The sequence below is a fragment of the Manis javanica genome, chromosome 12 (genome assembly GCF_040802235.1).
Source record: "Manis javanica isolate MJ-LG chromosome 12, MJ_LKY, whole genome shotgun sequence".
Classification (NCBI taxonomy): domain Eukaryota; kingdom Metazoa; phylum Chordata; class Mammalia; order Pholidota; family Manidae; genus Manis; species Manis javanica.
The window spans coordinates 34,522,601-34,538,222 of NC_133167.1; the positions used below are offsets into that span (position 1 = coordinate 34,522,601).

Sequence of the window (15,622 nt, forward strand, 5' to 3'; positions counted from 1 at the left end):
ATAATTTGCCTAATTCTTGTAGTGGCTTGACTGTTCACCCAGAGTCTAATAGAATTGGTTTTGAAAAGAAATTCGAAATAAACAAGCTTTAAATATTTTTCAAAAATCTTCATAATTTTACTGAAATTGAGTATTGTGGTAATTGTGGGTGTTGAATTTTTCTTTTCCTTTTTTATAGGCTTATTATGCTCGTGATGCTCTGGCTAAAAACCTCTACAGCAGATTGTTTTCATGGCTGGTAAATCGAATCAATGAAAGCATTAAGGTACTGAATCTTGTAACTAAACAAGTCAGTTGTAATAAATGGTATTTAGAGTTTAAACAAGAGCAGTATTTTAATTTTATTATCAGATCACTGATTCCCACTTACGAAAATTGTTCTTTGAAGAGAGCAAATTTAAGAAATTTACCTTGCATAGTGTTGCAATCTTTCAGGGCTTCTATCTAAGAAGAAGATAGTGCCTGGCATGTTACAGAAATCTCCCTGGTGAATAGTCTCATGGTCTTTGCAGAATGGCTCTGAGAGTTAGTACCCCAGGTGTTGGTGTGGCTCATCGACCAACTAGTTGTACACACTTGGCTGAAGAGGTCTTCTGACCTCTCTACTACTGACAAGTTCTTCAACAAAATGAGGATTATTAGACTAGTGATTTTGAATGACCCTACCTGTTATAAGATTCAGTGATTTTTTTTCCTTTTTGTATAATTAAGCATCACTAATGCCTTCTTTAAATAAGACATTCTATTATTAAAATTTTTGGAAGATCCATACCAATATTCTATCTCACATGTTAAAAAAAAACAACCTATATTTCTAGATTACACTTATTTTCCTAGTTATGAAACACAGCTAACTTGTAGTATATGTCCTAAGTTCCTTGGTATGCTTTTAGCATTATATTTCATGCCTACTTTAACCCATCAATTTGAAACTTTTTTAAGGCACAAACAAAAGTGAGAAAGAAGGTCATGGGTGTTTTGGACATTTATGGCTTTGAAATTTTCGAGGTAAGTTTTTTCCTATTTATATTTCCTTAATTAATGTATAATAGTTAGAAATTAAATCATATATTCTAGGGACATTTACTATAATTAGTATAACTTTGAATTTACCTTTGAAATAACCTTTGCACATGGAACAAAATTTGTGTGAGTGTGTGTGTGTGTGATGTAGATGCTGAGAGCCAGCATTTTGGAGATGGTACTACTTAAAAAGAACTTGTGTTAGTATTTGACTTTTGAAATTGCAGATTCAAAATTCTCACTGAAATTTCCGTCAAGATAGACGGACATTTTGCCTGTAGTCATTCATTCATTGTTAATTTGGAAAACAAGTCAGGATGGTGCCGTGAAAAAAAGCCAGGACTGGGAGAGCCAGCTGCCACAGGCTGCCTGGAGGTGGTCGCTTCCTCTCTGTTGCCCTCAGGCAGAGAGAGAGGGTCTGGGTTAGATGACCTGCTGGGTCTCACCCAGGTCTCATCTAGCTGTGGTCTTCCAGCATGAGTTCTGCTGCATAGGTTGAAAACGTTTCTACGCAACTCCATGTTATTGCAAGTTAAACATTTAAACATGATAGACTTATATTAGAATTTCCTGTTTATCCCCTTGCTCACTTGGGCATTTAGAAGCCATTTTAAGGACCTTTAAAACACTCTTACTTTTAGGAGTGGTCTTTCAGTTGGGCTCAGGAAAACAAGTAGATAAGGCTCCTATTTTCTGAATTCTACCCACAAATGATGATTTGTGAATTCCTTTGAATAACCAAGCCCTGACTAGAATGACCACTAAAGATTTACATGTTCCAAATGATCAGGTTCAGAGAATCACAGAAAAACATCAAGCCATTCTCTGTAGCTGTGCCAGGCCTCTCTGTGTCTTTTTCTTATAACATTTATTTTTGTGTTAGTGCCTTCTCTGTGCTTGATCACGTTCCATATTTAATAGCTAGTGGTAAATAATTATTGAGGGCTAACTCTATGCAAGTATTGCTTGAAGGGCTGTGTATTTTGTCTGATTTAATTTTCACAACCTCATAAAGTAGCTGCTGTTATTCCTAACCACAGATGAGAGAGTGAAGCTCTGAAGGTCTGAAAGCTAAGTTACTATCCCGAGGTTACATGGCTACTAAATGGTAGCCTTAACACATGAACCACTATGCCTCCTTAACATAAAACAAGGCCTGCTACTGGGCCTTTTCTTCATTCACTTTCCTCCCTGCTTACAGGGCCCTCAATATCTGGAAATAAGGAAAATACCCCAATGTGATATCTTGATGCCCTATTTCTGCACCACTATCATCACTGCAAGCTCCTGGCCAGTGTGGGGAGACTTCCCTTCCCGTCTGTGTGTGGGTGGCAGAGTGTGAGACACTTGTGCTCTGTACCCAGGTGCTCTCCCCTGTACTGTCTCAGGAAAACTGCCCTTCAAGAGTGACTTGAGTATATTCAGGAATCATGATGCTGAAATTAGTTTCTTTCTAGCAAGACCTCAGGTTATTGTCAGTAAGCGGTCAGCATGTCAAAGTCATTCTTTACAGTTGGCAAGGAAAAAGATTTCTTACCTGACACATTGCTGATCTATATTTAGATGGTTTCATGAATAGAGCAAGAGCAAAGATTCACCAGTAAGTTAGAAGAAAAAAGATATTCAGTTGATATTTCTGAAATATGTTATTTTTCTGATTTTATGTTATTTTTAGTTTGCCAGAAAAAGATGTATTGGTCCTTAAGCCAGTGGGCAGGTGCTTAATGACATGTCACAATACATGGAAACTATTTTTCATAGGATAATGGGATTATGATGGAACATCACTTGACTTGGCTAAGGTCCAAATGGCCATGGGAGAAAAGACCCCTACCAGACTCAGAGAACCGCATCATACCTCATGAGCAATTTGACCATGGATAAGTGAGGGACTCATTTCTCAAGTCCTTATTTGAGTCAGATTCCTGTGATAAACAAGACAGAAACACCCTTTGCTTGCATGGAGCTTAGGTCTTGGCCCTAAGATCGAAGGTCTATTGCTGGCTGAGGTCACATCCTATCTGGTTGGAAGGTCTTCTAATCAGGAAACTAGATCAGTATGTTTAAGTGTTTGCTGCAGACCTAATCAGAACAAAAGTTGGATGTTCTGGATGGAAACATCCTGTAATAGGCACTGGGGGAAATACCCTTTAGCAGTTAAGGAATATTTTTTACTTGCGGTCAATTCAAGTTTCTCTCTAAGTCCATCTTTCTGAATGTGCCTTATTTCTGCAAGTTGTATCATCATTTTTCTCAACACTTTTACAACCATGGACTTTAGGTTATGAGAATGCTCTTGTTCTTTTCTTCAGAGAAATGCTCCAGTTCCGTAGTTCTCAAATGTAGTTGCATGTTGAAATCACTTAGGGAGCTTTTGAATATTCAGATGTCCAGGTTGCACCCCAGATCAATAAATCAGGATCTCTAGGTGTGGGGCCCCACCAGCAGGATTTCTAAAGTTCCCAGGTGATTCCAGTATGTAGTTGAAGTTGAAACCAACTTCTGTAATAGACAGAAATCTCCAGAGTAAACTCCAACCCTAGTCATGTCCTTGCTGTTTGACTTCTGTATGAAATAAATGCCCATGTAAAAATCCAGCCTCACTTATGGTTCATCTCACCTCAACCTAGTCTGTGTATGTATAGTGTAACTAAAACCAAATAGGCCACATTTTTACTTTTTTTAAACAGAATTTTCATCCAAGGCCTAATCCACCCAGTCATGTCTATAGAAGATCCTATGTTGGCCATAAAATCATTAGAAATTAATTTTTCTTCTCTGTGCAGTAAATACTTTTACTTTTTATACAATTTTTTGTATGTACTTTTATAAAGGTTTCACATGAAAAACATTGTGGTTACTACATTCACCTGTATTATCAAGTCCCCCCACCATACCCCATTGCAGTCACTGTCTATCAGTGTAGTAGTAAGATGCCACAAAATTGCTGCTTGTCTTCTCTGTGCTACACTGTCTTCCCCATGATCCCCGCATACCATGTGTACTAATTATAATACCCGTCAATCCCCTTTTCCTTCCCTCCCCAACCACCCTCCCACACCCCTTCCCTTTGGTAACCATTAGTACCTTCTTGGAGTCTGTGAGTCTGCTGCTGTTTTGTTACTTCAGGTTTGCTTTGTTCTCATACTCCACAAATGAGGGAAATCATTTGGTACTTGTCTTTCTCCGCCTGGCGTATTTCACTGAGCATAATACCCTTTAGCTCCATCCATGTTGTTGCAAATGGTAGGATTTGTTTCTTTCTTATGGCTGGATAGTATTCCATTGTGTATGTGTACCACATCTTCTTTATCCATTCATCTACTGATGGACACTTAGGTTGCTTCCATATCTTGGCTATTGTAAATAGTGCTGCAATAAACATAGGGGTGCATATGTCTTTTTGAATCTGAGAACTACTTTGATTTTTTTTCCAGTTCCTTGAGAGAATTAGAATTTTTTTCCATTATAACTGTTCTCTCCTTTTTTCTGTCTAAACCTTCTCAGATTAACCTTCCAAACATTTTGATTTTTAATAATCAGTTTATTTATTTAATCATTAGATTTGAGGGAAGTCAGAATAGATTTGGTTGGGCACTTTTAGATACTTTTCCCTGCTCTTTGATACAGAATTAGAAAGGTTTTTTTTTCTTTTAATGTATTCACGTACACACCCCCTGATGCCATCCGACATGTCCTGGATTCTCAGCAGAACTAAACCCGTGGAAACATTAGAAGCCCATAGTGCTGATCACTAAGGAACCACGTAATTAAGGACATACAGTACCACAAGGCAGGGACAGGGAGTCAGGCTCTGATTTAGGATGAAGTGTTCAGAATCCAGGGCAATGCGTGCTGGAATTAAGGGTTCTACCTTTTAAAATGCCCTGGGCATCTCTTTAAAAATTGGACAGTAAATGGCCAGAAACAACAGTTTTTTTTAACATTTCTAATTCTGCCTCATGACCACCACTAACGGTTCCCATGAAAATGGTTTTCAGCTGAGCTGGTGGAAATCTTTCATTCATTTTGGTCAGTCTCTAAACGGAAGAGGGGAGTTGGGGTATTAAGCATGAGATGATGACACATGGATCTGACTGTAAAACATTCCAGTGCCAGCTGGGTGAATAGCTCTGTCTTGCTGGCTGCATGTGATCTGATGACGGTTTGGAAAACAGATTAATGAAACATTGATACCAAAAAAAAAGGTGAAGTGAATTAAAATTCATAGTGGAAAAAAACCTCTCTATAAATCCTGGTAAAACAGAAGTCCAGTTTTGCAAGGAAAGAAAATTATAATCCAAACACTACAGTTCCTCACAATTAAGTTCGGATGTTCTTATGACTGAAAGCATGGCCTTTGATCTCTGAGAAATAATCATTGCCTCACCATAAAGTAACAAATGCTAGTCCTTAAAAAAAATGAAATAAGATTCAAAACTAAGTTGAGCCATGTAAATTGATTCAGCTTTTTTATATGTGCTTATCTTGATAGTACTAAAATTGGCAGCTTCCTGAGAAAGTCTATTAATTATTCATGTCCTGTACACCAAAGCAGAAAGGCACTGGCTGAATCTCTCAATTTCCGTACAGTTGAGGTAGTTTCAGAGAAGCAAAGTGTTAGTGATTTTGAATCACTCTTCAAGCATCTCACCCTTATGCACCTCATTGAAAGTGCCCTGTATACAGAAGGATATGAAGATAGGATAGATGCACTGATTGTTCCAAATAAAATAATCTACTAGCTGGGCAAGAGTCAGGGTAGCCTATAAGTCTGTCTCGTGATTATAGGATGTGTTTTCTAAAATCGTTTTTAAAATAAAATTGATTCTGGTTATAAGCAACACCTTCTGTTCCAGTTTTTTGCCTTTCATTTTGTTTTTCATGTGCTAGAGAACTTAACAATTGAAGAGGAAGGAGACAATTTAAACTGCATTTTAGAATGAAAATGGTGGAAATGAATATGATTCATAATATGTATATGTACATTAGTACATTGCTTGACTTTTTAATCAATGCCTGTTTTAAAATACTTAAGAAGAACACTGTAATGCTTTTTTTCTTGAAAAATTTACTATGTTTGAATGTACACCTGGAAGAATGCTATATGTTTTTTAAAGAGTACTAGGTTTAAATATCTATCTTTCTTAAAGAGTGTAAGATATCATTAGCTCCTCTATTGAGAGAATATATACAAATATAGGAACGGACCAATATTTTTTATCCATCTTTCAAAAATCATCCTCAACAGGAAGTTCATGATGAATACTTATGAGTACAATAGGAATGAACTCTGGGTCATATTATTTTCTATTTCTTCAGTGTTGAAAGGTGAAACCAAACTCTAGAATTCTTGAAAGGAGCCCTGGAGTTTAAATTTTTGATATGTTATGTATTTCTAAATCTAGTAAGTGCTCAGTACCCCAGCCTACCCTTGATAAATACAATGTAAAACAGTAGAGAACCAGACACCTTGCTGTTTACCTGTGTCTTCTAGAGCAATCCAGTGGGGCTGGGGTGGTTCTGAACTTCATTTAAGAAGATTGTACATTGGAAAATTCTGGATGTAATTGTTGGAAGGTGTTCCCAAAAGTTTTAGTTTTATCCCTGAGTCTCTAGCAGTAAATGTGGGTTAGACGATGAAGAAAAATTCCATGCATGGAGCTTGGGTAGAAAATAGGAGAGAGAGATGATGAGGCATTCATGGGAGCAAGCTCCTGCCCCTTCCTCCTTTGGACACTTTGATTCATGAGACTGACATGTGAGAGAGTGCCGGGTTCACACAGTCCTTGACAAACCAGAAAAAGTACAAATATCAATTTGTTTTGGGGCCTTCATATTCTTGTGATGGCTCCTAGACCCAGTTTAGCTATTTTGGAAAGGGAGAAAGGGAGAGAGACCCAAGTGGAAAACCCAGTGATACTGGGTTTTGCATGTATAAGTGGAGAAACGCATTGAAACTGTACAAGTTGCTGTTATACGAACTCTTATCAGTCTGTCCCTTAGTTTTCTGAAAATTATAAATATTTTCAAGTTATTTTTAATGATTTGTAAAGTCCCATTTCCCCCCAGATTTGGACAATGTCAAGAACTTAAACTTTAATCATAAGAAATGTGATTGATTTCATTTTTGGCAGTAATTGTTGCTCGGGCAATTAATGACATGTTTTGGAGGCTGGGGAGTTATGTTTACAAGGGATGCTGATATCTTTCTGTTGAGAAGTAAGCTGGTTTCTGCCTTGATGATTGTGTAATTCTGTTGTTGTTGCAGCAGCAGGATGAGATAGGAGTTTTTGTTCTTAGGCTGTCTCCAGAACACTCTCCTTACCACACTGTTTGTGTTTGAACGGGAAACACAGCACGAACAGCACAGGGCTAGGTCACTGGTGGGAAAAGGGAGGTGCTTCTGGATCTTGCTGGATATCTTCACTCTTTCCATGACCTACCAACTACCTCTGTATCCAAGTCTTTGGGTGGATGTATCATACACATTTTATTTTTAATGATAATTTAGAATGAAAAATATTAGATTCTAAAGACTTAGGACTTCAAGCAAGTTATGTGGTACATCATTGTTTCCAAACTCTTTTTATCCTGATTAGCTCTCACCTAGCAGAACCACAGTTCAGGTACCACATGGAGGTATTGTAGTCCTGTCTTTTAATTGTTTGGACACCTGTCTTGATCTAAAGTTTTATGCCAATCAGAAATATAGCCTGAATGGTAAAGTTTGTCATTTGCACCCAGTGAACAACTGTCAGTAAGTGTTTACTTCCAGAAGTTTACTGCAGATTAAGAACTGACTGCATTTTGTGTAATCTGTCCCTTTTTGCACCAGAATGCAGTAAGTATGAACTGTTTGCAGTGATGGTCTGTTGCATGCTCTTGTGTTAAGACCTTCTCCAAAGTGTGAATTTTGCAGTAAATGGTCATTGATAATTGTGTGTGGGTTTGAAATAGAGAATTCACCTAAGAATTTTTAAAAATTAGGAAATTTAATTTAGCTCCTAGTCATTAAATTGTATTTTAACTGTGAAGCTTTGCTCTTTGTTTCCTAATCTGCTTGTGTGTATGTCATAGTCCTGTTCTAGAAGTGTACTTCAAGCTGTTCATAGCCACAGAACATTCTCTCCTTACTTCTCATTAGTTAGTTGCCTTTTGAAGAAATAGCATAATTCTGTTTAAATAGCTCCATGGGCACAGATTTTGTTAAGCAACAGAAAGGATTCACTCTATGGATTTGTTTTAAAAAAAATCAAAGATCTGCTCATATAAACTTTTAAAATTTCAATTTTATTTGTAAGTTTTAAATTTTGGGTAGTAGATTATATAAAGGTATATTTTGCCAAACCAAGAAGCCCAGGGTTTCTCATTAAAAAATGGCCTTGTACTGATTATCATAATCATAAGGCCTCTATACCAGAACAACTTCAGCTTCTAATCAAAATTGTTAAGCTCTGAGGATTAGAGCACATGGTTTTTAAAGCTTTATGTAGGAATGGAGGCTGGGGGTGCCCTTGTGTCTCAGATTGTATTTGTTGAAAGCATTGAAAATGAATGTGTATGCCCTTTAGGAAGAACATTTATCTTTGATTACATTTAACATTAAAAAATGAGAATATATGTATCATTTATTGCTTAGAGTTCAATCATCCCTGATAATTAGAAATCCTTAGCTGGAAAGAATGTGGTCAGATGCTGCATCATAAATATTTAAAAATTTGTCCTGGTTAGAGCCAGAATTAATTTTGAAAGATCAACTTTCGGAGAACCCTGGCTTTTCCGCTTTTGTCATTTACAGAGAGATTTGAAGGCCAGTGCTCTGGGTATTCCGCCGCCGTTCCTCATGGACCTTCATAGCTCACTGGGCCGGGACTGGGCCCCTCGGTGGGAGAGTCAGGTTAACAGCAGTACATTAAGCCCTACAGATTGTTTGGAAATATTTTAGGCAGGATTTCCATCAGAGTTCATAGGTGATAACTATAATATGAGGGAGAAACCGCTGAGAATCGTGAGTGATAAACATGTGACCTCTGAGAAGACAAAGACTGTTGCTAGCAGATGTGATTTGGGCGTGCGGATTTCCTTGGGTCTCTGTTTTGCAGGTGCTTCAGTCAGTCAGTCAGTCCTGAAACACATGTCATTTACTTGCTAGGCACAGGGAACTGTGCAAGGCATGGGCTTATAATGGTGATCATGAGACACATAGTCAGCCCTCGCCCTAAGGGCATGTACAGTCTAGTGAGACAGGTAAATATGAAGCTAATCAATGCATGTGTATACGTATTTATACATGTACACACAGCATACATTTTAAAAGGTACAGAATGAGGGGGTCTAACCCTGATTAGGGGAATAAGAGATCAGATTAGGAAGACTTTTTTGAGCTGCAGAGTTTTACGAGAGAATGGAAGGTTGAAAACGCGGGTGACAAACATTGTAAATCTCACTGTTTTTGTTTTTGTTTTTTTCTTGATCCTTCAGGGGAAAATTACTTATTTTTTATTACTTGTGGGGTGCTTCTCTGTCAACTAAAAGTCTTCATCTTTCAAATGCTACATAACTTGAGTATACTGTATTCAGTCACTTGACTTGTGAATCATTGCTCGAGTGCCTGCTCTGCCATCCTCTGTCCCAGGAGCTGTGTGCTGGGCTGCAGTTCAATCCGCGAGACAGTGTGTGATGTTCCTCGTGGATTGAGATGTCAGTGTGTCATGGCTTTGGGGGAGCTAATGACATGGTTTATAACGCTGTCTTCATTTTTCTCCGCATAGGACAACAGCTTTGAGCAGTTCATTATTAATTATTGTAATGAAAAGCTACAACAAATCTTCATTGAACTTACTCTTAAGGAAGAGCAGGAGGAGTATATACGGGAGGTAATGTTGAACTATATATATTTTTTAAATGTTCCTTTTTCACTCATACTGCAAATTCTGAATTCAGAAGACTGCATGAACGGGACCCTAAAATCAAATTTATCTAAACTTGACCATATTGTGTGTATTAAAATTTGTTTGGAATGACATGTAAGCTAACTGGGATTTTCATTGCTGCTCTGTTGCTGGTGCTCAGAACAATGCCCAGCACATACTAGGTGCTCAGTAATAACAGTTAAGTGACTGGAGCCTCATTGGATTCCAGTGCAATGATGTGAAATAATAGTGTGTTCAGAAAATAGTCTGAGATGAATGAACAAGGAATGGTGGTCCATCCGTACAAGGGCAATAGTAGTCAGCAATAAGAAAGAACAAACAATCAATAAACACAGGAACAGGAAGGAATCTCAAGTGCATTGTGCTCAATGAGAGAAGCCACATTCAAAAGGCCATATGCTGTATGATGCATTTGTTTTTCTAGAAAAGCTAAAGTGATAGACGCAGAGAATAGCCAGTCATTGCCAGGGGATAGGAGCTGTGAGCACATGGCTGCAGAAGGGCAGCAGGTGAGGGACTTTGGAGGCCCATTGGTGGGGGGTGGCGATGAGATACTACTATACATTGACCAAAACTTAAGAGACTTGTGTACCAAAAAAGTCAATGGCATGGTATTTAAATTTGGAAAAATTTTGAGGCTGTTCAGTTTAAAAAGCATCAATTTTCTAAAATTTTATAATAAGACAGGTAACATTTGTTAAGTGCTTAATATATGTCAGGTATTATACTAGTGCTGTGTGTAGATTGTCTCAATTTAACTTTAAAATAGTCAGAAGTAATATTTACAAAGTCTTTCCATCCTTAATTGTAAAACACACATTTGGTTTCACCCTTTTATTTTTTAAATAGCGAATGTGTTCCCAAGTATAAAAAGATTTATTTCAAACAGGAGGAATTATTTTATTGTATCTGTATTTTATTTTATTTTTGTCTCCTTTCCATTTATTTTCTTTAATATTTCAATAATGCTACTACCTATTTTTCTTCATTTTTCTATAGTGTTGTTTTAAGTCATTAAGGACACCGAATCCTCTTTTTTGGCCTCTTAATATAACTTTTCTAGTACGATTGTTAATCCTCAGCAGCTTAGTAAAATAACCCACCTACTCAAAAGCTAAATTGTAAATATTTCATCTTTCTTTTAGAATGATCATCATATTTTAGAAACATTTTATACTTGTCTGGTACCTTTTTTAATGTAAACATCCTAAAAGCGAGATTCATTCTCTTCCTGTCTTTTCATCATAAAGAGGATGCCCAAACTTTGATCTATAACTTGAAGCAGTTTTGTGCAGATTGTTTAAAACACTTCTAAGAGTATATAGGAAGATCTCTTGCTTGCTGTATGAATTAAATTTCCTCCTCTTGGAATAAAAATAAATGTTTATACTTATGAACAGAGTGTAAACAGATACAGAATGATTATATTTGGCCTCACAGACTTGGCTCTGTGGCTAGTTTTAGAATCAGTGGATAGGTTTTTGTGTCTCATGTTGTTCTAGCACTGGGATATTTTTACATCTGAAATAGTTAACCACCCTACAGCATAGGATTGACTCTAAAATTAGTTTTTTCCTTGTGATTACAAGTTAAGAACAGAAAAATCTAGGCCTTAGATTCTTGGGATCAAGTTCTGACTTATTTCCCTATAAGCATTGTAAATAACCATACAGTAATATTGGCCCAAAGGCCACTTAAGTAAACATTTGGCCCAGGGCCAGTAAAGTGCATGGGAAATTGCCACAGCTGGGACAGTGGAATGGGAGGCAGTCTCAGAACAGGTCAAGGGTGTTCATTTCAATCAGATCATGTCAGTAGTGGACTGCTGCATTAAGGAAGTTTTGGGAACTGGAAGTTGACATTTGCAGCCTAATTTTACACACGAAATATTCGGAGAGGAAGTGAAATATAATAGAACAGGCAAAGTCTGCTTTATAGTTGGTAGTGTTGTGCCATCATCATATGGAATTTGGTTTTGTTCTGTTTTGTTTTTCAGGGCATAGAATGGACTCACATTGACTACTTCAATAATGCTATCATTTGTGACCTAATAGAAAATGTAAGTATTAGGTAGAATTTTCTAAAGAATTTTTTAGTAATAAAATTCACTACCTAATCAGTGATCTCATTACCTTCCATGTTAAGTTTTAGTATTTTCACTATTTCAACACATTTCTTTAGAGAACTATAGAGTTCTGGAGACGATATTACAGCCCTAAGAGATCATACACAGTTTTTGAACACATACATAGACAGCTGGACATTTCGGAATTTGACTGGGACCTCCTGTGTTCATCCTGTTGCCACACCACAGAGCCCATTCCTGGCATTCAGTTGCCATGCCCTGAGGTGCACCATTCCTCTCATATGCTGGGAGCTCAGATCCAATGCTCAGCTCCTGGGAATTTGAGCACTGATCAGAAGAAGCATGGAAAAAAGGTTTTTGCCAGATCAAAATCCCCATTTCATTTCCAAAATTCTAGTGACCTCTTAGTGTGCTATTCATATGTTATTATCAAAAAGATAATTGTTGATAAGGATTAGAAAAAGGGAACTCTTATGCACTGTTGGTGGAATATAAACTGGTGCAGTTGCTACAGGAAACAGTATGAAGTTTCCTCAAAAAATTAAAAATAAAGCTACCACGTGACCCATCATTCCCACTTCTGGGTATTTTCTAAAGGAAACAGAATCAGGATCTTGAAGGGTATCTTCATGCCATGTTCACTGCAACATTATTCACAGCAGCTAAAATACAGAAACAACCTATGTGTTCATCTGTGGATGATGAATGGGTAAAGATGTGTATATACAATGAAATATTACTCACCCATGAGAAAGAAGGAAATTCTGCCATCTGTGACAACACAGGTAGACCGAGGGTATTATATGCTATGTGAAATAAGGCAGACAAGGAAAGACAAGTACTGTGTGATAGAACTTAAATGTAGAATCTAAAAACAGCCAAACTCATAGAAACAGACTAGAATGGTGGTTGCCAGGGATTGGGGGTGGGAGAAATGGGGAGATGTCAGTCAAAGGGTATGAACTTCCAGTTATAGACGGGTAAGTTAGGCGTTCCAATGTACAGCAGTGGTGATTGTAGTTAACAGTACTGTATTATATATTTAAAAGTAAGAAAAAAGAAGTAATTATGTAACATGATGGAGGTTTTAATTAACCATATGACAGTAATAATTTCACAAAATATAAGTGTAGCAAATCAACACATTGTACATCTTAAACTTACACAATGTTATGCATTGTCAATTATATCTCAGTAAAGCTGGCAAAAAAATTTTAAAAGCAACAAAAGAAAAGCATCCTTTTCAAGTTAAAACAGAAGAGGATGAAGGGTCAACCTTGGAATCTGAATTAAATAAGACCCCAGGAGTGGCTCACGTATAGACCTAGCATTGGTTCAGAGAACGATAGGCAAAGGATATTGTGTATATGATTCTGCAGTTGGCTAAGGGCCATGGGATATTTTTCAGGTGACCAAGTATGTTTGTATGTATGTGAAAAGGCTTAAAGTATGAAAAATAATTAGATAATTTTTAGTAACCTTTCTGAATCTAGGATTTTTGTTTTTACACTATATTTTGTAGTTTATTATGAATGAATTGACCTCAGGGAAGATTGATCTGTGTGTGAAAACCTGGAAATGGCTGTTTTGTGCTTAGGATTACTAACACTTCTGGCCTTGATAACGCAGTAATTTGAAACAATGCTTGAACTTTATTGTCCTACAGACTTTCTAGCTGTCAGTGGTAGGTGAATAGAATCACAGGCTCTCAATGTCTAACAAATCACTGTCAATTCATCTTTAACAAGACCTTTTGGAAATGATCTAATTAGCCAATGTCTTTTCCCTCAGTATTTGAGATACTCCTGAAAGCTGCATCTTTAATTAAATTGAACATTAAAAACAATTGGAAGCATTACCATTTTTCCAAGAAAAAATAAACTGTTTTGAAAAATTTGAACAGTGTTGGGATGTGAACATTAATGTTCCATGTAAGCAATTCAAAACCCTAGTTTAAAATCCAGAAAATTAATAGATATCCTGAAAATGTTTTCCTGGTAAATTTTGTGAGCAAAATAATTTGGTTATGGAAACTTTAACTTTCAGAAGTCATAACTAGCCCCTTTTCCTTCATCAGCATAACATTGCATTTTAAATATTTCCCTTTAGAAAGGAAAAAAAAAAAAAGAACAGTGGTAATACACTTAATTTAACTAGATGATATCAGCCCCAAATGCCCTTGCATATATAATTGAAGAACCTCCTTCTTCACGTAGGAGCCTATGTACATACAGGATATGTTTCCTTCCAGTATCACCGAACAATAATGTTTATTCTGGGGCTGTTATGCACAGCTTGACTCCAGAGAGGCCACATTTCCCCCCCAGGTTTTGTGAATAAATGCTGGTCAGAGGATGTCTTGGCCTTGTGAGAAGGGTCGGAACAGGGGACTTTACTCTGGTCACAGTGGGTGGGGTTGATGGTCCCTGGTTGTTCTCTGTAGCATGGAGACATATGAGCCTGTAGAGGCAATCAAAGGAACAGCAGCCTTTACTTAGCAAAGTAGAAAGAAGATGCCTGATTTTTTATTCAGTCTGACTGGGCTGACTGCTCTTGAAATAAATATGATCACAGGTCTGTGTATACAACAGACAAATTCTCACTCATGTTAACATTCATTTTGAAATGTTATATGGAAGAATTTTATTCTAAACATTCTTGAAACACAGCTTGATTGCATTGATTGTTAAAAGTAGCATCCCAAATCACATCATCCATTTTTCCTAGAAAATATATGTTGAATACATGAAAAATTTGGAAACATCTGAAACCCATTTCCTTCTCAAGCTAGGAATGAAATAATGGCCTTAGAAAACTGTGCTTTGTGATTTATGAACACATGTAATAGAGACTATTGTCACACAGTTTCTGACTTTTGAATTTGTTTTTGAATCTTTGAGGTCTAACTTGCCTTTTTCAAACAATTTGGATTTCAGTCAGCGAGCTCAGGTGGCTAAGGTGACATCCTAAGTCCTGTTCGGTGGGGTGGAGGAGGGGAGACTGATACAGACTCTTCCCCCAGCCACCCCACATACACACACACCTGGGATGCTTTGGAAGGGGGCAGACTTCTGTGGCTTTTTGTTATTTGTTTTGATTTTCTGCTTTTGTTGTAACTGAATGGAATTTTCTCGTGACTAAGTTAATTGTGTTCAATGGTGTAATTAGCTATAATCATTAAAACAATACTGTAAGGAAGGAAGGAAACCTCTTTATTTCCTTCCTCCCAGAACACAAATGGAATCCTGGCCATGCTGGATGAAGAGTGCCTAAGGCCGGGCACCGTCACTGATGAGACCTTCTTAGAAAAGCTGAACCAAGTCTGCGCCACCCACCAGCACTTTGAGAGCAGGATGAGCAAATGCTCTCGGTTCCTCAATGACACATCCCTGCCCCACAGCTGTTTCAGAATTCAGCATTATGCCGGCAAGGTATGGGAGAGCTGTGAGCCCAGTCGGGCCTGTGGAGTTATTCCCTTGTGAAGACTGTGCCTCAGATACGGCATCCTGACCACTGCCAACTTGTGAGGATAAATCAAGCTGCTAAAATAGTAGGATCAGTAAATGTTCAATAAGAA

General features: G+C 37.4%; 1 protein-coding gene across 6 annotated transcripts in view; it reads left to right on the forward strand.

Moving 5' to 3' along the window:
- MYO1B (myosin IB) overlaps positions 1-15,622 on the forward strand; it is a 161,706-nt gene that overhangs the window by 112,872 nt on the left and 33,212 nt on the right. For all 6 annotated transcript variants that reach the window (XM_037009122.2, XM_073218397.1, XM_037009120.2 and 3 more), the window contains exons 12-16: positions 179-265; positions 943-1,008; positions 9,798-9,902; positions 11,956-12,018; positions 15,276-15,476. In XM_037009122.2, coding sequence (XP_036865017.1) covers positions 179-265; positions 943-1,008; positions 9,798-9,902; positions 11,956-12,018; positions 15,276-15,476 — 522 coding nt within the window. The remainder of the gene's footprint in view (positions 1-178; positions 266-942; positions 1,009-9,797; positions 9,903-11,955; positions 12,019-15,275; positions 15,477-15,622) is intronic.